The following is a 23,690-nucleotide window of genomic DNA, read 5'->3' on the forward strand; positions in this document are numbered from 1 at the left end:
AGATAGAACGATAGATGGACAGAATGATACGGATGGATGGATATATGAACAGAATGATAGACAGACTGATAGATATGGATGGATAGAATGATAAAGATAGAATGATAGTTAGATGATAGATAGAATTATATGAATGGATGGATGCATATTTAGATAGATATAGTTAGACATAGATAGATGATGGATAGATAGATATGGATGGACAGAACAATAAAGAGAACAATAGATATATAGAATGATATGGATGATGGATGGATGAAAGGATAGTCAGTCAAAAACAGCATTATTAGTTTTTTATTTATTTTCTCCATAATTAATTTTAAAACACTGATTTCATAATGAATGGAAATAAATTAATCAGATATTTCTACATTACATACAAACTATAACCATCATGACTGTGTTGTAAGGCTTGTGTAACAGAGACAGAAAACTGCATAAAACGGATCAACTATGATTATTTATTTGCATGAACCAGAAGAGATGTTTGATCTGAGGAGGCCGAGGGGAAGGAGCCTCTGAAACCTCTTCATTTGGCCGTCTTCTTCTCCATGCTGAGGAAGAGGAACACACAGCGCATTACTGCACCAGTACTGACCCACACACACACAGGTCATATATTTACAGTAAGCATTAGATGATGATGATAACAGTACTTGTATCGGATGAGTCTGCTGCCCTGGATGAGCTGGGCCGTCTCATTGGTCAGGTGGCAGGCGAACAGAAGCCAGTTCCTCGGCTGGACCTTATAGGCGAAGCGCATGAACAGCAGCGAGTAGCAGGTCAGAGCTGGAGAAACAGAGCCAGAGTTCACCTTTGACCTCACAGAGCCAGAGTTCACCTTTGACCTCACAGAGCCTATCTGTTGCACACTGTGGCGTCTCTTAGTCAAGTCACTTTAATTATATAGGCCTAGCGCTTTTTACAACAGTGTGTTTCACAGCAGATCTACAGAGATAACAGGAGAATAATGCAATAGAGTTTGTTTCCAGAAGAAAACAGCGTCTCAGTCCAGCTTAAGGAAGTTCAGTGATGCTTCATTTCTGTTGTAAAAAATATATTAATTTAGTTAATTTATATATACAGCCGCTCTGAGGCAGATTAATGTCTCCAACTAAGCGAGACCAAAGCCGGAGGCGACAGTGAAGGACCCAAAACTCCATCAGTAACAGAATGGAGGAAAACACCTCGTGAGAAACCAGACTCAGTCTCAGTTCTCCTGGCCAATGAGCAAACAGTGTGTGATCATGAGTCAGGCAGCATTACAGGTCAGAGGTCAGACTGGATCAGAACATCAGAACATTGTCCAGCTCTTACCGAAGGTCATCCGGCCACTGATGATCTCGGGACTCTTCTTCATGTCACTGATGGCAGCGATGGGCAAACCCCAGTTGGCCACCGGACCCCAGAAGTGCTGAGGGGACAGGAGATACAGTAATGATCATAAGAATATTAAGAAGAAGAAGAAGAAGATATCATAACGCTGAGGACTTACCGTGCTGAGGGGACGATCCCACGGGAAGAGCAGATCCGGCGGGAACAAGAGGTTAAAACATATTCATAGAAGATCAGTAATGTACAATATCAAGTGTCTGGTTGTTGAAGATAAGCACAGAGAGAAGAACTGGCTTTACAGTAACACTTTCACTCAGGGAACGTTTACACAACAGCGGTTTCACCTTAAAACGATGTGTTTCGGCCGTTCATTTCCACGACAACAGCGTTTTGGGAAACGCAAACTTTTAAAAATGGTTTTCAAAGTGCAAGTTTTTGAAAACGATATTGTTTTTGTCTCCATGTAAACAACAAAAATGCAAATCTGTGAAGACGGTGATGTCATGCACACGCGTGTTACATGTTCAGTGTATAGTGTTTCGACGCCCCCTACTGGCCTGGCAGCAGAACACAGCGATTCTAGGCGCTCTCGCGGGTCCGTGTGAACCAGGATCGATTTGACAATGTTGTTGTAAACGCAAAGGAAAAACATTTCCGTTTTTAGTTCATCGTTGTGAAGTAAACGTGCCCTAAGATGAAAAACTCTGTAAATCCACTGGGGAATGACTCAGCCTGTTTACTGTCCACGTCCCGCTTTATATGGCCTTCTGTTTTAGGGTATGTTTACATGACAACAACGTACTGAAAACAGAGACAACGATGTCAAAACAATCCCGTTCACACGGATCTGCGAAAATCACTAAGAAGGCTGTATTATACATGTCAGGCCAGTAGGTGGCGACGTCACTGTGTCAAGAATAAGCACGAACACCTCCGTCATTTCCACCTCTGAGAAGTTACAGGCGTAGCTCTGGACAGGATGCTGTTTGTGTGCTATTGGCATGTTCTCATGACATATTTGTGCTTTTAGACTGAGAACTTTATCCGTCACCATTCCAGTACACTCTATATTTATTTTTATTTATCTATATTTATATGAATGTTTTGAGCAGGTTCATATCATTTGCATATCATTTGTAATCATTATTTTTAAAACTATTAGGTATACTGTTCAACTCATTTATGTTAAATAATAAAATACATGGTTAAAAATATTTTGGACTGGCAATATTAGTAAAAATAAACAGAAACATTCTTTCCACCATAAACCGTCATTTCCACCACTACAGTTTTTAAGAAAAAAAATAAGAATAACCAATGATGTGGATCTAAATGTATTTTAAATCAAGTAGGCCTATTAATAGTTCATCACTTACAATATATGTGTGAGTGACTTATAATAAACATAGACCTGAACAAATATGAAATGCTGTAGGCAAAAATCCCTCGTGGCATTTAGCAACTTTAAATAAAAATGCATTAAGTTCCTGAAGTATTACGATTTATTTTGTTACATTATTGGGTAGCCACTGATGTTGTTGACTGATACATAATCTTATATAATCAGTTTTACAATATTATATTGTAATAAAATACATAATTGAAAAGTGGTGGAAATGACATCTTTGAAAGCGCTCTTCAGGAAAACTGGTAAAAAATAATATTACATGGAATTCTGAAACTGGCCACTATTATACTGTGTTAGAAGCTAGGAAGATTGTTTTAAGTGTGTTTTAAGAGAGTGAATTCTCCATAAGCTCTCCGTGCCAAAAGTGCTCCTATAGCTGGAGACTCCCCCATATATACACATGACATCACCGTTCTGCTTGCGTTCTCAGGCCACAAAACGCCAGTGTTGAGTAAACGAACAGACAACAAGCTTTAACGTTTTTTGTAAACACACCCTTAGTCAATCGAAAGTTTAAACACTCAAAATATATCCTGTGAAAACTGTTTTGAAATTGAACAATGCAACTTTAAAACTTTGAATGTGGAACACAACTCGGTTACAACGAAAGGCTTTGATTTTCTAGCAATTTTAGAGTCCAAATTATTTTGTATGATACATGTTCTTGCACTTCTGCTGAGTGTCTCTTTAGAAAGAGAGCAACCCTAGTCCAGATCTATAACCAGAAGACAGTAACAGTAAGAGTTTTATTGTGTCGTAACATCAGCAGTCGATAAAGAGACGCATTCCGGGCGTTAACCCTCTGGAATGAAAATATAGTAACAGCGTGAATATGCAGAGATCGGAGTGTGACAGCAATAATGACCTGCGCGGTTTATAATGAAATACAGCTTGACAGATGATAGAGTGCTCATGACGTCATGAGCATCAGCCTCGTGTCAGCTGGACTCTGCACTGCTGTTGTTATGACGCGGATCTGGCGCCGCCTGGAGGCTCACAGCGGAACTGCAGCTCGTGTCCTTCACACGATAAACTGCACTTTTCTGTTTATTATGAGCATAACAACCGTCTGTGTGTGAGGCTGCGAGTCATTCCACTGCATTCCGGTTTAATAACAAACATAATTAACCGTTAAACAATAATTAACCGTTCAAACATCGACATTATTTACCTCAGCGCTATTGAGAAACACAGTGACTGACCTCATGAGATACTCTCTGAACTCTTTACTGCGGAGATGATCCACGGCTTTACGCGCCAGAGTTCCTGCCATCGTCAACAAGCGAATTATACAGTGATGAATATGAATATGAATTCAGTTCGTGTAAAAGTAAACACTGCTGCGCGCTTTACCGCAGCTAACCGCTGTGAACTAGAGGACAGAGTCACGCATGCGCAGATACTGCAGTGACGCAATTTCCGGCGTAAATATGTACTCCTGTCAAATATAAAGTCACGCAAATGTATAAATAATAAAGTTAAATCAGCAAATTTAACAGTTAATCCTGGTCACGTTCATCAATTACATTCATTTTATTAAAATAACCGTCGTTTGTATAGATAACTTAAAAAGATCACCTGTATCCCTGTAACTAAATAAAAAAATATCGGTAACACTTTACAATAAGGTTTGTTAGTTAACATTAGTTAACATGAACTAATAATAAACTATAAATAACGTTCATGTTCATAAGTAACTGCTGGATTTGATCAACTAATGTTAACAAAGATGAACTAATACAGTAACAAATGTATTGCTCATGGTTAGTTCATGTTGATTGACACATTAACTAATGAACCTTGTTGTAAAGTGTTACCAAAATATCTCTGTGTTTTTATTCTCTCTCATTTAATTTTTGTTTTATAAAGTAGTTATACCGAGTAAATAACTAGCAGCGCTGTGATTGGCTGTCGTGAAGCATCATGTGATCAGGTCGTGACGTAGGACGTTCCGCGGAAGTAAAGATGGCGCTGGACGGCTCGTCCACGTCAGTTATGGCTCATAATAACCCATATCACAGTCATGTTTCTGATTATTACGGCAGGAAACTGAGCAATAAGCCCGATGTAGTGCCGTCTGGGGTCACCGAGAGGAAGGTGTCGCCGTCGGATAAGCCTGACATGGTTGTGCTGGACGTGGTCGGCATCAAGGACTCGGGTGAGAGCTTCTCTCGGGCTGTCTTTCTCAGACTGTGTTTGAAATATGAATAACTGTGTTTCATTTTCATCTTCAGATGCTCCAGGGCACAGAAAGAAGCACGAGACTGACACGTATGTGCTGGTAAGACTCATGTATGGTCATATATGTGCGTGAAATATGATGAGAAGCTCATCATAACATCACATGTGACGTCACGCGTTAGTAATGTTCACGTTAAATGGAAAGTATCGTGAAAACTTTTGCTAAGTTTTTGGATTTGAAGCACTTGTTTAGTTCTTTCAAAAAAAGTTTTAATGTAATAATTAGCCTAATTATGTTTTAAGTGATAATTTCCTCACACAACACAATTTTCAGAAACAAGAATAGAATCTTTTATAACATTATAAATGTCTCAACTGTCACTCTGGATCAATGTAATGCGTCCTTGATGAATAAAAGTATTAATTTCTTTCAAAACAAAGTGATAAAATCAAACTTTCACATGGCAGTGGATCAGGACTTGTGTTACTGAGTTTTGTCATTAGCAAAGCTCCATGGGAGTTCACTGAACCCTATTTCCACGGTAACGGTGTGTGTGGGGATTGTGGGTAATGTAGTTTCCTCTGATCTGATCTGTCCATCTCCTCAGGGCACCATTCATCCCTTCCGCAAAACCCATCACTCTGTGCTGGGGAAGTGTGCTCAGGAGTTCAGCCTGGTGACGTCTGACCGGCGGGTGAGTCCTTCATCACACACACACACACACACACGCTTCACTTCTTCACACACACATACACACTTCACTTCTTCACACACACTTCACTTCTTCACACAGTACAGACCGATTCAAACACCATCAGTAAAGCAAACCTCACATGAGATCATTCAGATCTAAAAATTCAGATCAGTTCAGTTTAGTGTTCAATGTTGCAAAATCCATCAATAATGATCTATTATATTAGTGGTGGGAATCTTTGGTTCCTCACAATTCGATTCAAATCGATTCTTGATTTTTATGTAAATTTGGATTTGATATGTGCGTAGAGTTGGTTGTAGTTTCCGGTTTTGTTACTGCAGGTTAATTGGTCTAGCAGGAAAGAAAGTCTGTCTGAATTAAAGGATAACCTTGACATTTATTTCGTTTTTCTTCCCATTTTAGTCAAACCAATATTATAAAACAAATCCCTTTAAGTGAACTACACTCATGACACACAGTCTTCTGTAATAAAGCAAGGCAGTGTATTTTATTACATTTACTTATATTAAAGATAGGAACAAAGAAGCATATTTACAAACAATAGACAAATATAATAGAAAAAATATACAAATTAAATAAACGTATTATTTATCTGCCCTACTACTGAAATTAATCAAAAGTAAAAATAAAACCCTGTGTGAATAATCTATGAATTTAATATAAATTGATTCATATTGAAGATAAAAAAACCTAGTTTTTTTATGAACATTAATGAAACGAATGGCAGTGGTTTATGAGGCTGCTGTCCCTTTAAGAAGGAATGTTTATAGTTACATCTGATTTTCTCCCTTTTGTTTTTGTTAACGTCAATAGCTGTGAGTAGCTGTGAGTAGCTGTGAGTAGCTGTGAGTAACTGTGAGTAGCTGTGAGTAGCTGTGAGTAACTGTGAGTAACTGTGAGTAGCTGTGAGTAACTGTGAGTAGCTGTGAGTAGCTGTGAGTAACTGTGAGTAGCTGTGAGTAGCTGTGAGTAACTGTGAGTAGCTGTGAGTAACTGTGAGTAGCTGTGAGTAGCTGTGAGTAACTGTGAGTAGCTGTGAGTAGCTGTGAGTAACTGTGAGTAGCTGTGAGTAACTGTGAGTAGCTGTGAGTAACTGTGAGTAACTGTGAGTAACTGTGAGTAACTGTGAGTAGCTGTGAGTAGCTGTGAGTAACTGTGAGTAACTGTGAGTAGCTGTGAGTAGCTGTGAGTAACTGTGAGTAGCTGTGAGTAGCTGTGAGTAGCTGTGAGTAGCTGTGAGTAGCTGTGAGTAGCTGTGAGTAGCTGTGAGTAGCACTGTGAAGTTAAAGACGTTAAAGAAGTGTAACACTTTAGAAAATCTTTTTTTTTTTTTTTGTGAATCGGTAGAAGATAGAATCGAGTTTTTTTCTTTTTCTTTTTTTCCGCACCCCTAATATATATATGTGGTGAAGTTGATGAGTTATTAGCAGCTCTACAGAGCAACAGTCTCAGTAATATCACTGATAACTTGAAAACAACAAAGCAGTGACTTAAACCACACAGAAGGAGTGCAGTAGCGAGGCATGAGAATATGAGATATGGAAGACAGAAACTCCACAGTTTTAGTGAGTTACAGTGTGTGTGTTTCTTACAGTAGGGGTCAGAGTTCAGCCGTCAGGCCTCATGGAACACACACACACACACACACACACACACACACACACACACTTAACGTCAGAGAAATCACTCATGAAACTGTGTGTGTGTTTCAGTCGTGGAGGATCCTCCTGTTCGGCGTGTTGAATCTCGTCTGCACAGCTTGTCTGCTGATGTGGTGCAGCTCCACCAACAGCATGGGTGAGGGATCACACACACATTACCCAGCATGCTCAGAGCTGCACAGGACACACTCCACTCCGCTCTGTGATTGGGTTAGATCAGTTCCTGTTCAACACGAACGTCACAGAGTTTGTCAAATGTGGGATGAATAAATCAGACGTAGAGCTGTACACTGAAGCACATGATGACGTGTGTGTGTGTGTGTGTGTGTGTGTGTGTGTGTGTGTGTCTCAGTTTGCTCTACTACACAAACTCAGGCTCGGTTGACTTCATCATCTGGCGTCTCACAGTATGAACACAAGATCTCCAGAGTCTCTTCAGCAGCATTTCATCTGACAAAACTATCCACACACACACACACGTCCGTGTCATCATGTGCTTCGGTGTGCAGTCACCTGATCCTCTGCAGTATTGAGCTCTCAGTAACCGTGGTCAGTGTGTCTCGGACGTGATGCCCTCATGATGTTCCTCAGGACCGGAACCTAAATCTTGCGATATTAAACTCGCTTAAACTCAAGTGAGATCTGCTCACAGAACCATAAACCAGTGTCAGTCAGGTGATTATTTAATCTTCTGTGTCTCTCGTACACAAACTGCAGCCGTTCATGAGTCTAGATCACAGGAAGAGCAGGTTATGACCTTCTGATTACAGATTACATGCCCATATATATATTATTATACACTAATATGAGCAAAAGACCATCATCACAGTAGGTCCAGTGACATGCATTAAGACACCAGATTGCATGCCTGCAGATGATGGAGTACTTCTCCTCAGATCCGTCTGATGATTTAATAACTCTCCTTAGATCATGTTTATGAACCCATGATGAGTGAGATCTGCTGTGACGGATGTTCATTACACGCGTATATCAGATATTATATCAGTCACATGATGGTTGTAATTTGTACATAAAGATGCACAGCTCTAATCCCGGCCTATGCAGTAACTAGGGAAAACGATATATCGTATCGGCCGATGCGTCCTCGTTACATTTTACATTTATGCATTTGGCAGACGCTTTTATCCAAAGCGACTTACATTGTATTATCCTATACATTTATACATAGGTATATGCAATCGCCTGGGATCGAACCCACAACCTTGCGTTGTTAACGCAATGCTCTTACCACTGAGCTACAGGAAAGCTTAATGTTTATTAAAGCTTAAAGCTTATCGTTAATGTTATCGTTATCGCCCGATATCTTAAAGCCGATAAATGATGTATTGTTTCCTTCAGCTGAGACGCTTCAGATTCACACGGTTCAACATGATGGGTTTAAACTGCTTGAAATATGATTGACATCACTTCTGTAATTCACTTCTTGCACTTCTGCAAATCTGTAATATCGGCAACATAAATTAATAATGAGAACATTATAATTGTGTGTTTGGGATGTGGATGTTAATGCTGAGACTTGTTTTTCTAATCAGGCTCTTAAAAATTATAGAAAAATTGGATTTAGATTTATCAGCCAATATATCGGTTATCGGCTTTCAAATATGAAGAATTATTGGTTATCGGACAAAATGTTCGTATCGGATCATCCCTGGCAATGAGGACATCATATCAGATTATAGCCAGTAACTGATAAATGTCTGGCATTATAGTTCTACTCTATTGTCTAAATAAGTGTGAGTTTTAATGTACGGTATGAAAGCTGGATGTTCATTCAGAGATCTGCTTTTCTCCACCGTCATCTAACGCTCACTTACTCTAAACATGAAAACAGGAGACGGATAAATGCAATATATTAATAACTAATTTATCAAACACATTTAGTTGTTCTTCACTCTTATAGATCAGGGTAAAACTGCATGTTGTCCGTTCAGAAAATGACCCCGTGACCTCTGAAAGTCCCATGATGCACTGCTCTGCTCTGTGCATCTGCTGTGGTTTGTTCAGTCGAGTGTGTGTGTGTGTGTGTGTGTGTAACGGGAAGGTTTGGATGTGTTTATTGGAGCATCAGTCTTTCTCTCGGTCTCGGGTTACGCTCTGACTCGCCACTTCCTCCCGCCAGGTGTTAGCTTGTAGTTTGTCAATAAAGCTTTTAGTTTACATCTGGAGCGATCTATTGTTATTTTAATGTGCCGCGTCGACAGACACCCGAGCCGAGCCGCTCGATGCGTGTTCCTGAACTCAGTGACAGCTGAGCGCTGCAGTTTGCAAATCTGCTTTACCGACAGAGAAAGCGGATACTCGCGCGACGCTAGCCGGCTCCTGATGCTAATGGCGCTCGGCTCCCGTGAGGCCCGCAGTGAGCCGACTGAAGGTCAGGGTTCGAGGACGATCAGATGTGTTTGGATGCTCTTATTAAATATTCAGATAAAGATCCGGGCTTGGTTTACCACTGCGTCTTCATCTCCTCCTCTTCTTCATCGATTAGCTCTGTAAACATACACACGTCTCCTTAATCTGAGCGCTGTATTCTACACGAGTGTGTGTATTCTGTGTCTCGCTCGGGGTTTATTCATGCATCATCTGTCATTACGCCATACTTTCCCTCCGCTCACAGATTCCTCTCGTCCTCGCAGGATTCCAGGTGTCGTGTTTCTAACAGAGGAACGTCTGGTTTAGGGTCTGTGGTGGAACAGTGTTGAGAACGCTAGCCAGCGCTGGCGTACGAGTGTTTAAGGGCAGGTTTAGGGTCTGTGGCGGAACAGTGTTGAGAACGTTAGCCAGCGCTGGCGTACGAGTGTTTAAGGGCAGGTTTAGGGTCTGTGGCGGAACAGTGTTGAGAACGTTAGCCAGCGCTGGCGTACGAGTGTTTAAGGGCAGGTTTAGGGTCTGTGGCGGAACAGTGTTGAGAACGCTAGCCAGCGCTGGCGTACGAGTGTTTAAGGGCAGGTTTAGGGTCTGTGGCGGAACAGTGTTGAGAACGTTAGCCAGCGCTGGCGTACGAGTGTTTAAGGGCAGGTTTAGGGTCTGTGGCGGAACAGTGTTGAGAACGTTAGCCAGCGCTGGCGTACGAGTGTTTAAGGGCAGGTTTAGGGTCTGTGGCGGAACAGTGTTGAGAACATTAGCCAGCGCTGGCGTACGAGTGTTTAAGGGCAGGTTTAGGGTCTGTGGCGGAACAGTGTTGAGAACATTAGCCAGCGCTGGCGTACGAGTGTTTAAGGGCAGGTTTAGGGTCTGTGGCGGAACAGTGTTGAGAACGTTAGCCAGCGCTGGCGTACGAGTGTTTAAAGGGACACTTCACCCATTTGCATTAAGCTTTGTATTGTTAGAAACCCAGTCATATATTATAATAAACGTGGATTTTTCATTAATTTTTCCCTGAGATGGGAGAAATAAGGATTTAAGTGTTTTACTTCCTGCTTATTATGACGTAAAAATCATCATTTTGCGTCATAATAAGCAGGAAGTCACATTTCATTGAAAAGTATAGAGACTTCAAACACTAGCTCCTCATTATTCCAGGGGGCGGGACCCGCTCACGCTACAGGCCTATTACAGATCAGTGGGTGGGACTTCACTTTCTGAAACTAAAAGTAATATCCTCCATCTTGTTTGGAAGCTAAGCTAACAGCCACTGTGGAGCCAGCTGTGAAGATATGACAATAGCGGAGGGTAACGTTACTCAATATGATGTAGAAGAAGAGGATTTCGGAAGTCTGATGCTCGAATCAGGTGTTTGTGGCTACCTTTACAAGCCGCATAGCGAAGAGCAGCCGAGGCAGAAGACCTGCCTGTCGCGGACGAGAAGCCCAGACTGGCTCGAGCTGGGGGCGGACTGGAGGCGCCGGTGATCTCACTATGCAACTACGAACACAGAGATAGAGTCCGTCTGCTGCGAAGAATTTAAACGATGCCAATTTCTCCTGGACGAAATCTCAGAATCAGACGAGGACACGGACGTTTGTGTTGTGAACCATCCTAGTTTCGCACCGCATCTGACTGAACATCCCGGTAACGTTACCATGCAATAATTCACCACTTCGAAAGAAATACAAATGAGGAGTAATTCACTAATGAGTTCGCCAACTAACTAACGTTAGACATCTCCGGTGGTTAGCTAGCCTTATAGACGGATGAGTGATTCATATGCTGTTCTGGATTAGTGGGAGTGGCTTGCGCATCTGTGCAATGTGGTGCATTGTGGGAGTTGTTGTCTTTCATACAAATGCGTCCTGAAGTTACTTTCTTTTTTTCCTCAGTCAAGAAGGCACCAAATTCAAAATTTATTTTACATTTCGACTACATATATGACCCACTTTCAATAAAGATCAATGTTCCCATGGGTGAAATGCTCCTTTAAGGGCAGGTTTAGGGTCTGTGGCGGAACAGTGTTGAGAACGTTAGCCAGCGCTGGCGTATGAGTGTTTAAGGGCAGGTTTAGGGTCTGTGGCGGAACAGTGTTGAGAACGTTAGCCAGCGCTGGCGTACGAGTGTTTAAGGGCAGGTTTAGGGTCTGTGGCGGAACAGTGTTGAGAACGTTAGCCAGCGCTGGCGTATGAGTGTTTAAGGGCAGGTTTAGGGTCTGTGGCGGAACAGTATTGAGAACGTTAGCCAGCGCTGGCGTATGAGTGTTTAAGGGAAGGTTTAGGGTCTGTGGCGGAACAGTGTTGAGAACGTTAGCCAGCGCTGGCGTATGAGTGTTTAAGGGAAGGTTTAGGGTCTGTGGCGGAACAGTATTGAGAACGTTAGCCAGCACTGGCGTACGAGTGTTTAAGGGCAGGTTTAGGGTCTGTGGCGGAACAGTATTGAGAACGTTAGCCAGCGCTGGCGTACGAGTGTTTAAGGGGAGGTTTAGGGTCTGTGGCGGAACAGTATTGAGAACGTTAGCCAGCGCTGGCGTATGAGTGTTTAAGGGAAGGTTTAGGGTCTGTGGCGGAACAGTGTTGAGAACGTTAGCCAGCGCTGGCGTACGAGTGTTTAAGGGCAGGTTTAGGGTCTGTGGCGGAACAGTGTTGAGAACGTTAGCCAGCGCTGGCGTATGAGTGTTTAAGGGCAGGTTTAGGGTCTGTGGCGGAACAGTATTGAGAACGTTAGCCAGCGCTGGCGTATGAGTGTTTAAGGGAAGGTTTAGGGTCTGTGGCGGAACAGTGTTGAGAACGTTAGCCAGCGCTGGCGTATGAGTGTTTAAGGGAAGGTTTAGGGTCTGTGGCGGAACAGTATTGAGAACGTTAGCCAGCGCTGGCGTACGAGTGTTTAAGGGCAGGTTTAGGGTCTGTGGCGGAACAGTATTGAGAACGTTAGCCAGCGCTGGCGTACGAGTGTTTAAGGGGAGGTTTAGGGTCTGTGGCGGAACAGTATTGAGAACGTTAGCCAGCGCTGGCGTATGAGTGTTTAAGGGAAGGTTTAGGGTCTGTGGCGGAACAGTATTGAGAACGTTAGCCAGCGCTGGCGTATGAGTGTTTAAGGGCAGGTTTAGGGTCTGTGGCGGAACAGTGTTGAGAACGTTAGCCAGCGCTGGCGTATGAGTGTTTAAGGGAAGGTTTAGGGTCTGTGGCGGAACAGTGTTGAGAACGTTAGCCAGCGCTGGCGTATGAGTGTTTAAGGGCAGGTTTAGGGTCTGTGGCGGAACAGTGTTGAGAACGTTAGCCAGCGCTGGCGTATGAGTGTTTAAGGGCAGGTTTAGGGTCTGTGGCGGAACAGTGTTGAGAACGTTAGCCAGCGCTGGCGTATGAGTGTTTAAGGGAAGGTTTAGGGTCTGTGGCGGAACAGTGTTGAGAACGTTAGCCAGCGCTGGCGTATGAGTGTTTAAGGGCAGGTTTAGGGTCTGTGGCGGAACAGTATTGAGAACGTTAGCCAGCGCTGGCGTATGAGTGTTTAAGGGAAGGTTTAGGGTCTGTGGCGGAACAGTATTGAGAACGTTAGCCAGCGCTGGCGTATGAGTGTTTAAGGGCAGGTTTAGGGTCTGTGGCGGAACAGTATTGAGAATGTTAGCCAGCGCTGGCGTACGAGTGTTTAAGGGCAGGTTTAGGGTCTGTGGCGGAACAGTGTTGAGAACGTTAGCCAGCGCTGGCGTATGAGTGTTTAAGGGCAGGTTTAGGGTCTGTGGCGGAACAGTATTGAGAACGTTAGCCAGCGCTGGCGTATGAGTGTTTAAGGGAAGGTTTAGGGTCTGTGGCGGAACAGTGTTGAGAACGTTAGCCAGCGCTGGCGTACGAGTGTTTAAAGGGGTGGTTCGGGATTTTTGACATCGGACCTCATTTTTAAGTCAGCCTGGTTGTTATTCATCAGTGGAGACATTTAAAAAAAAAAAATTATCCAGTCCTTATATTTGGATAGTTGGCCGATGCTAGGCTAGCGCGAGTCAATGGTATATGTTAGCCAGCCATTAAAAACCGTTTTACCCACTCCACAGTGCACCAAACGCAAATCAATTATAACACTAGACTATCGATGTATATGTCCGTTGAGAGAATAATGTTAGAAATCAAACTTACCTTTCATCACATTGCATTAGTTATAATTTGTTCCCTGTAATCATAAGCCTTGTCTACAGCAGCAGCGGAGTGATATTGATTACCTAGGCAACCGAGTGAGCCGGTACACACATGACGCAAGTGTATTTACCTGCCGCTGGTACACTGATTACAGTGCGCTTCTGTTCTGTGTTTACTTTTTGCCGCATTACTAACCGGAGCAAAGTAAAATTCCGCAGCTGCTGAGAAACTAGTTCCCTTGGGATCATTGAGATGAAAGGTAAGTTTGATTTCTAACATTATTCTCTCAACGGACATTTGCATCGATAGTCTAGTGTTATAATTGATTTGCGTTTGGTGCACTGTGGAGTGGGTAAAACGGTTTTTAATGGCTGGCTAACATATACCATTGACTCGCGCTAGCCTAGCATCGGCTAACTATCCAAATATAAGGACTGGATAATTTTGAAAAAAAAATGTCTCCACTGATGAATAACAACCAGGCTGACTTAAAAATGAGGTCCGATGTCAAAAATCCCGAACCACCCCTTTAAGGGCAGGTTTAGGGTCTGTGGCGGAACAGTATTGAGAACGTTAGCCAGCGCTGGCGTATGAGTGTTTAAGGGAAGGTTTAGGGTCTGTGGCGGAACAGTGTTGAGAACGTAAGCCAGCGCTGGCGTACGAGTGTTTAAGGGCAGGTTTAGGGTCTGTGGCGGAACAGTGTTGAGAACGTTAGCCAGCGCTGGCGTACGAGTGTTTAAGGGCAGGTTTAGGGTCTGTGGCGGAACAGTGTTGAGAACGTTAGCCAGCGCTGGCGTATGAGTGTTTAAGGGCAGGTTTAGGGTCTGTGGCGGAACAGTGTTGAGAACGTTAGCCAGCGCTGGCGTACGAGTGTTTAAGGGCAGGTTTAGGGTCTGTGGCGGAACAGTGTTGAGAACGTTAGCCAGCGCTGGCGTATGAGTGTTTAAGGGCAGGTTTAGGGTCTGTGGCGGAACAGTGTTGAGAACGTTAGCCAGCGCTGGCGTACGAGTGTTTAAGGGCAGGTTTAGGGTCTGTGGCGGAACAGTGTTGAGAACGTTAGTCAGCGCTGGCGTACGAGTGTTTAAGGGCAGGTTTAGGGTCTGTGGCGGAACAGTGTTGAGAACGTTAGCCAGCGCTGGCGTACGAGTGTTTAAGGGCAGGTTTAAGGGCAGGTTTAGGGTCTGTGGCGGAACAGTGTTGAGAACGTTAGCCAGCGCTGGCGTATGAGTGTTTAAGGGCAGGTTTAGGGTCTGTGGCGGAACAGTGTTGAGAACGTTAGCCAGCGCTGGCGTATGAGTGTTTAAGGGCAGGTTTTGGGTCTGTGGCGGAACAGTGTTGAGAACGTTAGCCAGCGCTGGCGTATGAGTGTTTAAGGGCAGGTTTAGGGTCTGTGGCGGAACAGTGTTGAGAACGTTAGCCAGCGCTGGCGTACAAGTGTTTAAGGGCAGGTTTAGGGTCTGTGGCGGAACAGTGTTGAGAACGTTAGCCAGCGCTGGCGTACGAGTGTTTAAGGGCAGGTTTAGGGTCTGTGGCGGAACAGTGTTGAGAACGTTAGCCAGCGCTGGCGTATGAGTGTTTAAGGGCAGGTTTAGGGTCTGTGGCGGAACAGTGTTGAGAACGTTAGCCAGCGCTGGCGTACGAGTGTTTAAGGGCAGGTTTAGGGTCTGTGGCGGAACAGTGTTGAGAACGTTAGTCAGCGCTGGCGTACGAGTGTTTAAGGGCAGGTTTAGGGTCTGTGGCGGAACAGTGTTGAGAACGTTAGCCAGCGCTGGCGTACGAGTGTTTAAGGGCAGGTTTAGGGTCTGTGGTGGAACAGTGTTGAGAACGTTAGCCAGCGCTGGCGTACGAGTGTTTAAGGGCAGGTTTAGGGTCTGTGGCGGAACAGTGTTGAGAACGTTAGCCAGCGCTGGCGTATGAGTGTTTAAGGGCAGGTTTTGGGTCTGTGGCGGAACAGTGTTGAGAACGTTAGTCAGCGCTGGCGTACGAGTGTTTAAGGGGAGGTTTAGGGTCTGTGGCGGAACAGTATTGAGAACGTTAGCCAGCGCTGGCGTACGAGTGTTTAAGGGCAGGTTTAGGGTCTGTGGCGGAACAGTGTTGAGAACGTTAGCCAGCGCTGGCGTACGAGTGTTTAAGGGCAGGTTTAGGGTCTGTGGCGGAACAGTGTTGAGAACGTTAGCCAGCGCTGGCGTATGAGTGTTTAAGGGCAGGTTTAGGGTCTGTGGCGGAACAGTATTGAGAACGTTAGCCAGCGCTGGCGTATGAGTGTTTAAGGGAAGGTTTAGGGCTGGTGGTGACGTTACATAGACTATAATGAATCGTTCCTGCGCTTCAACACACTCACACTGAGATAGAGCATCAGACAAACAAACAGATTTGGTTCAGTTGTAGTGCTTGTTGTTGTCATCTGTTGTCACTAGAGTTTATGCACTGACGTGAGTTTCCCACGGGAACACACACACACACAGACACACACACACCCTCAGCCGGACTGAGTGACAGAAGAGCTGCAGAGTGACTGGATTTAATAGCAGAAACTGAGAAAACTCCAGTGAAACAAACGATTATCAGTTTAAACTAAAGCTTGGACTCGATATAGTGTTCTTTACAACTCACCAAAGATCCAGTGATCATGGATATTGACATGCAGCAGGAATCGGGTTTCCTGATTTCTACCCCTAAACTCAGCATATTGACACAAAATGAAAACTGCAAATCCTCCTTTCTCTTCCTGGATCCAGTTTCTGTGAATCACAGCGATTCGTTTGCTTCTCTCTTCTGAAACAGACTGTAAAAATACACCTCAGATTTCTTGTCAAATATATTTATACAGTCGATCTCGAAGCTCTTTCCCGTTTTAGATGTGCTTTGTGTGTTTTTCCCGGCATTCAATTCATTCTGCTTTTCCATTGAAAACAATTGAAAAGGAAGATAATGCTTTGGTGGACACACGGCCGAAAGCTCACAGTCTCAGAAATATCCCTCAGGAAACCTCTGGAGTCAGAAGTGCACAGTGGAGTTTCCCACACCGTTTCCCACACCGTTTCCCAAGCTTCATCCACTCGTGCTTTAACATTAGACGCTCCATGACCATTGAAGTGTGCCTTCAACTGCAGCTCAGTCTGAGAGTGCACACGTTTCACTGTAAAGGACACGCTGGGTTTGATCCACATGCATTATGGGTGCGTGACACAATGATGTTTTGAACACTATATCTGTCTTCTGTTTCAGCCTTGACCGCATACACATACCTCACCATCTTCGATCTCTTCAGGTGAGTGTCATTTCTCATATTCAGACTATATTGAAGAGTTCAGATGCAAAAGCCTCTTAAGTGCCATCTGAAATTTTCTTCTAGATTGATCATTTTTATCAAGCTCGTATGTTTGAATTCAGTAATTTGAGAATGAGAATGAAAATAACCTATTAACTGTCATTTAAGTGAATTTACTGAACTTAAACATACGAGCTTGATAAAAATGATCATTCTAGAAGAAAATTTCAGATGGCACTTAGAGGCTTTTGCATCTGAACTCTTCATATATACACTCACCTAAAGGATTATTAGGAACACCTGTTCAATTTCTCATTAATGCAATTATCTAATCAACCAATCACATGGCAGTTGCTTCAATGCATTTAGGGGTGTGGTCCTGGTCAAGACAATCTCCTGAACTCCAAACTGAATGTCAGAATGGGAAAGAAAGGTGATTTAAGCAATTTTGAGCGCGGCATGGTTGTTGGTGCCAGACGGGCCGGTCTGAGTATTTCACAATATGCTCAGTTACTGGGATTTTCACGCACAACCATTTCTAGGGTTTACAAAGAATGGTGTGAAAAGGGAAAAACATCCAGTATGCGGCAGTCCTGTGGGCGAAAATGCCTTGTTGATGCTAGAGGTCAGAGGAGAATGGGCCGACTGATTCAAGCTGATAGAAGAGCAACTTTGACTGAAATAACCACTCGTTACAACCGAGGTATGCAGCAAAGGCGGATGGGCTACAACAGCAGAAGACCCCACCGGGTACCACTCATCTCCACTACAAATAGGAAAAAGAGGCTACAATTTGCACGAGCTCACCAAAATTGGACAGTTGAAGACTGGAAAAATGTTGCCTGGTCTGATGAGTCTCGATTTCTGTTGAGACATTCAGATGGTAGAATCAGAATTTGGCGTAAACAGAATGAGAACATGGATCCATCATGCCTTGTTACCACTGTGCAGGCTGGTGGTGGTGGTGTAATGGTGTGGGGGATGTTTTCTTGGCACACTTTAGGCCCCTTAGTGCCAATTGGGCATCGTTTAAATGCCACGGCCTACCTGAGCATTGTTTCTGACCATGTCCATCCCTTTATGACCACCATGTACCCATCCTCTGATGGCTACTTCCAGCAGAATAATGCACCATGTCGCAAAGCTTGAATCATTTCAAATTGGTTTCTTGAACATGACAATGTGTTCACTGTACTAAAATGGCCCCCACAGTCACCAGATCTCAACCCAATAGAGCATCTTTGGGATGTGGTGGAACGGGAGCTTCGTGCCCTGGATGTGCATCCCACAAATCTCCATCAACTGCAAGATGCTATCCTATCAATATGGGCCAACATTTCTAAAGAATGCTTTCAGCACCTTGTTGAATCAATGCCACGTAGAATTAAGGCAGTTCTGAAGGCGAAAGGGGGTCAAACACAGTATTAGTATGGTGTTCCTAATAATCCTTTAGGTGAGTGTGTGTGTGTATATATATATATATTAGTGGTGGGCCGTTATCGGCGTTAACGTGCTGCGTTAACGCGAGACTCTTATCGCGCGATAAAAAAAATATCGCCGTTAATCTATTCTCCAAGTTGGGTTGGGAGATGGCTCTATACTACACAAGCTATGATGACGCAATCTACCCGCGGCCGCGAGGTAAACCCGGCTGCAACGCATATTCGTCGTCATCTTAAGTAAACACGGCTGAAAGTGAAAGCTGGTGAAAAAGATCGGTGCAACATCCATTATTTGGACTTGGTTCGGGTTTAAGCCGTCAGACGAGCAGCAGCAAACTATATACAGAGTGTGTGGGGTAACAGTTCGGTAAGTTAACACACGACTAATCCGTTCGACCACCTCAAATTCAAAACGAAACATGATATCACTGAATACCAGCGCGCGCGTATTATTCCCATTCCAATATATCTTAGTGGTGTAGCACATAATCTCGATTTTAAGAATCGTTGTTGTGTTTCTTTTTAACTGAAAATACATCAGTTAGACAATATTCTAATTTTAAATTTGGGGTTTCATAAGCTCCAAGCCATAATAAACATTAGACCTACTTAAGTCTCTGCAGCTAGTGTACTTGCATTTTATTTGTCTGCAAAATGATGTTGTATACTTACAGTTTTGCACAATATATGTTCTCAAAACTACATACACCCTTTAAAAAAAAATACATTTAGCAGTTGTTTTGCATGGGTCTGTGTAATCTGTTCTGAAATGGTTTTATTATAATATACTGTATATCGTTATCACAAGAGGCTGCAATGTATATCACAATATAGATGTTAGGCCATATCGCCCATCCCTAATTGATAGCCTATAGTAGTTGATAATAACATAGGCCTACCTAATGTTGCAAATATATATATTAGAGGTGGGCATAGGTACATTTTTTTAATCTAGATTAATTTTGAAATTAATCTAGATTAAAATGGCTCATTTGAATTCTGCCGAAGGCATTCAGAATATGTGTGCTACCCAAATAATGACTATAAAAGTAAGTCTTTGAGAACGGGTTTCTCAAGCCAGGTGGCGCATTAGACCAGGGGCTCATCTCCTGTTTCCAAAATGCATCACAAACTGCTTGAGAAAGCTGTTCTACTCATAGACTGTAAAAGGTTACTACTGTACTGTTACCGTCCGTAGGCAACATTAGGTAGGCCTATGTTATTATCAACTACTATAGGCTATCAATTAGGGATGGGCGATATGGCCTAAAATCTATATTGTGATATACATTGCAGCCTCTTGCGATAACGATATACAGTATATTATAATAAAACCATTTCAGAACAGATTACACAGACCCATGCTAAACAACTGCTAAATGTATTTTTTTTTAAAGGGTGTATGTAGTTTTGAGAACATATATTGTGCAAAACTGTAAGTATACAACATAATTTTGCAGATAAATAAAATGTAAGTACACTAGCTGCAGAGACTTAAGTAGGTCTAATGTTTATTATGGCTTGGAGCTTATGAAACCCCAAATTTAAAATTAGAATATTGTCTAACTGATGTCTTTTCAGTTAAAAAGAAACACAACAACGATTCTTAAAATCGAGATTATGTGCTACTACACCACTAAGATATATTGGAATGGGAATAATACGCGCGCGCTGGTATTCAGTGATATCATGTTTCGTTTTGAATTTGAGGTGGTCGAACGGATTAGTCGTGTGTTAACTTACCGAACTGTTACCCCACACACTCTGTATATAGTTTGCTGCTGCTCGTCTGACGGCTTAAACCCGAACCAAGTCCAAATAATGGATGTTGCACCGATCTTTTTCACCAGCTTTCACTTTCAGCCGTGTTTACTTAAGATGACGACGAATATGCGTTGCAGCCGGGTTTACCTCGCGGCCGCGGGTAGATTGCGTCATCATAGCTTGTGTAGTATAGAGCCATCTCCCAACCCAACTTGGAGAATAGATTAACGGCGATATTTTTTTTATCGCGCGATAAGAGTCTCGCGTTAACGCAGCACGTTAACGCCGATAACGACCCACCACTAATATATATATATATATATATATATATATATATATAAAAGCTTGTTCAACATTTACACTTGTGTTTCTGATGTTAATGATGTAAAGTCATGTTAGTAGATGAGTGTTGTGTGGTGAACGAGTGCCAAGCACTTTTTATTTTACTATATCTCTTTACATAAATATTTTTTTCTACTTAAAAACTATAATTTCGTTATTTTACTAACCCAACTAATTACTCATCTGGGCTGTCCAATAGGTTGCACGTAAGGGAAAAAAATAGCAGCACGATTCTTTCTGCCAGTCGGGCTGCAGCAGAGAAGCTGTATACAGCTGTGCAAGAATCGCCGAAAATTCCGTGAAATGAACACGGCCCCTTAAGTTAAGGAAAAGGTTGTGGGTGGGCTAACGTTTCCATGACACGCGGGACAACAACGGGACGGTTGGGTTTAGGAAACTTGACACACGGACACGATCCCTGGTCTCCTGGGTGAAAGTCCTGTGTTGTTTGACCCATCCACCACGTCCCCAACCAATCAGATTTTTGGCCTTTCATACTCGCTACCGTAGTCGCTCTTAATGCTGCGGAATCGTGCTGACCATCACGGGAAAACCCAGATAAACGTGTCCAGTAAAACTGTTAAATAGTTTATTTAACTCGTGTGAGTCTCTGTGTAATGTGTGGTGTCTCCCTCAGTCTGATCACATGTCTGCTGAGCTTCTGGGTGACCGTGAAGAAGCCCAGTCAACTCTACTCGTTTGGGTAAGAGCCAGCTCTCTCTCTTCACACTTCTGTTGAGGCTTCTCATGGCTCGACACGCATGCAAGACAGCGTTTGGAGTTTATGGTGTTGATACTGATACCATAGTAAAAGCACCCAAAAGTGAATAAGGCACCGTATAGTAGACCATGTGACTCTGACGTTTGTGGAAGCAGATAGATGCATATTTCTCTTTTTAAAGGAATGAAGATAAGGCTGTGAGGGGCAGAAGTGCAGCGTGTTCTATACTGTCAATATAACTAGTTCTGCTTGTGAAACATCTTTCCAGTGCCATACAACTTACAGAACTGTTGCATAAAGTGTTTGAGTTGTGTGAGAATCCCATGTGATCTAGGACTTTATACAGTGCTGCAGTAAAGACCCTCACAGCCTTATTTCATCCTCGTTAAATTCAGTTTGGTGTCAGTTGATCTGATCTGTGAGTGAGAGTGTGAGAGAGTGAGAGAGAGAGTGCTTCAGCTCCAGTATGGGGTGGTGGTGGCGCAATGGATAAGACACATGCCTTTGGTGTGAGAGACCCGGGTTCGAATCCACTGTGAGACACCAATGTGTCCCTGAGCAAGACACTTAACCCCTAGTTGCTCCAGAGGCGTGCGACCTCTGACATATATAGCAATTGTAAGTCGCTTTGGATAAAAGCGTCAGCTAAATGAATAAATGTAAATAGTGAGTGAGTGAGTGAGTGAGTGAGTGCTTCAGCTCCAGTAATAGAGTGAGAGAGAGAGAGTGCTTCAGCTCCAGTAATGGAGAGAGAGAGAGAGAGAGAGAGAGAGAGAGTGAGAGAGAGAGAGTGCTTCAGCTCCAGTAATGGTGAGAGAGAGAGAGAGAGAGAGAGAGAGAGAGAGTGTGCTTCAGCTCCAGTAATGATGTGTGTGTCTCAGCTTCGAGCGGTGTGAAGTGCTGGCTGTGTTCTCCTCCACTGTGCTGGTTCAGCTGGGATCGCTCTTCATCCTGAAGGAAAGGTGAGATCCTGCGTCTCTGCAGAACTTGATCCGCTCAATATTTCCTGCTGTGGGAATCTGGACATCATGAAGATCAGGGTTAGGGTCAGCTGATCACACACACACACACACACACTCGTACGAGTGATCAACAGCAACACTTCTGATGAGGAGTCAGTGTTTCCTCCTCACGCTTGTGTGTTTAGCAGAAGCTTTTATCCAACGCAACTTACAGAAGTGTTTCTTCTAAAGCCTCATTCAGACGGCCACTGTTTCTCAGGGGTCGTTCAGTGTTTACAGGGTTAGTCTGTGATTTTACTCCCATCCACCTCCACATCCCTGAGTTTACAGGAGGGATCATCCGGAAGGAGTTTTGTAGACGCTGTTTGACCACTGCACTGTTATTACACCGAAATGCAGGAAACTGTTTAGAATAGTAATATTACTCAAGTGACAGATGTCGAGGAGAAGAAGAAAACTATCACACAAACTTTGCAATGCAATAAATAAAATATATATATATTTCGGTAACATTACAATAAGGTTCCATTTGTTAATATGAACTAACAGTGAAAAATACTTCTAAATCATTTATTAATCTTACGTAAAGTTCATTTAATATTTACTAATGCTTTATTAAAATCAAACGTTATATTATGTACTCTTTTATAAACAACCACATTTATATGATAACTACTAGTATCATAAATCTATAAATGTATTATTTCTCATTGATAGTTCATGTTCGGTAATGCATTAAATAACATTTATGTGACCTTGTAAAGTATTTGAATATACTTTTATATATTATAGCTTGTATAAATAATTTCTCTAGTGGAACAAGTCGCTGGATCACATGTTTATCTAATGTAAATAACAGGTTATTTCCATGTTTAAAATGACATCCATCATTTTGAGAGAAAATGTCTGTGAGAAAACATCAGTTTTCCAGTTTTGAAATAGGATGTTGTAATTATCAAATAATAAATAGGATATTATTTTCCTAATATTAAATTAAATATGGATGTATTAATTGTCCAAGCCGGAACAGACATGTAGTTTACAGCTGACAGTCATGTGACTCCGTTAATGAATCTCTGTGCATCGCTGAGGTGTGTGTCACAGACGTCCCCATGAGAAACACTTACAGATCCAACTATATTTATAATATGCAAAGCCAGCTTTATTAGAGAATAATTATATTAGGACATGATGTTATGAAGTTATTGAGCAGAACCTCCCAGATGAGTGTGTAGTTATTCTCTTTCTGTGTGTTGCTTCTTTATCAGTGTTGAGCGTTTTGTGGAGCAGCCCGAGGTTCACACGTGAGTACAACCATCACTACACACACACACACACACTCACACTAACAGACACACACACAAACACTCACTGA

At 42.9% G+C, this 23,690-nt stretch overlaps 2 protein-coding genes across 2 annotated transcripts in view; one reads left to right on the forward strand and one right to left on the reverse strand.

Annotated features, from left to right (window-relative positions):
* Positions 1-278: 278 nt before the first annotated feature.
* On the reverse strand, positions 279-4,149 carry mpc1 (mitochondrial pyruvate carrier 1). The gene is made up of 4 exons (XM_082154323.1): positions 3,942-4,149; positions 1,318-1,414; positions 657-789; positions 279-554 (listed from the first exon to the last, which is right to left on the reverse strand). The coding sequence occupies exons 1-4, from the start codon at positions 4,014-4,016 to the stop codon at positions 530-532; spliced, it is 330 nt and encodes a 109-aa protein (XP_082010449.1). The 5' UTR covers positions 4,017-4,149; the 3' UTR covers positions 279-529.
* Positions 4,150-4,670: 521 nt separating this feature from the next.
* The window catches only part of slc30a6 (solute carrier family 30 member 6), a 26,647-nt gene continuing 7,627 nt past the window's right edge, over positions 4,671-23,690 (forward strand). The window contains exons 1-8 of the mRNA XM_082154743.1: positions 4,671-4,901; positions 4,978-5,024; positions 5,533-5,619; positions 7,353-7,437; positions 17,042-17,084; positions 21,270-21,335; positions 22,235-22,315; positions 23,584-23,619. Of these exons, the coding sequence (XP_082010869.1) occupies positions 4,709-4,901; positions 4,978-5,024; positions 5,533-5,619; positions 7,353-7,437; positions 17,042-17,084; positions 21,270-21,335; positions 22,235-22,315; positions 23,584-23,619 (638 nt within the window). The 5' untranslated portion in view covers positions 4,671-4,708. The remainder of the gene's footprint in view (positions 4,902-4,977; positions 5,025-5,532; positions 5,620-7,352; positions 7,438-17,041; positions 17,085-21,269; positions 21,336-22,234; positions 22,316-23,583; positions 23,620-23,690) is intronic.

The sequence above is a fragment of the Leuciscus leuciscus genome, assembly GCF_965113295.1.
Source record: "Leuciscus leuciscus genome assembly, chromosome: 22".
In the NCBI taxonomy this organism is placed as follows: domain Eukaryota; kingdom Metazoa; phylum Chordata; class Actinopteri; order Cypriniformes; family Leuciscidae; genus Leuciscus; species Leuciscus leuciscus.

What these genes read in the sequence shown, in the direction of transcription:
- mpc1 (XM_082154323.1), bottom strand. Translation starts at nt 4,016, where the DNA reads ATGGCAGGAACTCTGGCGCGTAAAGCCGTGGATCATCTCCGCAGTAAA. An exon ending in GAGAGTATCTCATGAGGTCA is followed by an intron (nt 1,415 to 3,941) that starts GTCACTGTGTTT and finishes CTGTCCCCTCAG; the next exon opens with CACTTCTGGGGTCCGGTGGC. An exon ending in AGCAGACTCATCCGATACAA is followed by an intron (nt 555 to 656) that starts GTACTGTTATCA and finishes CCTCTTCCTCAG; the next exon opens with CATGGAGAAGAAGACGGCCA.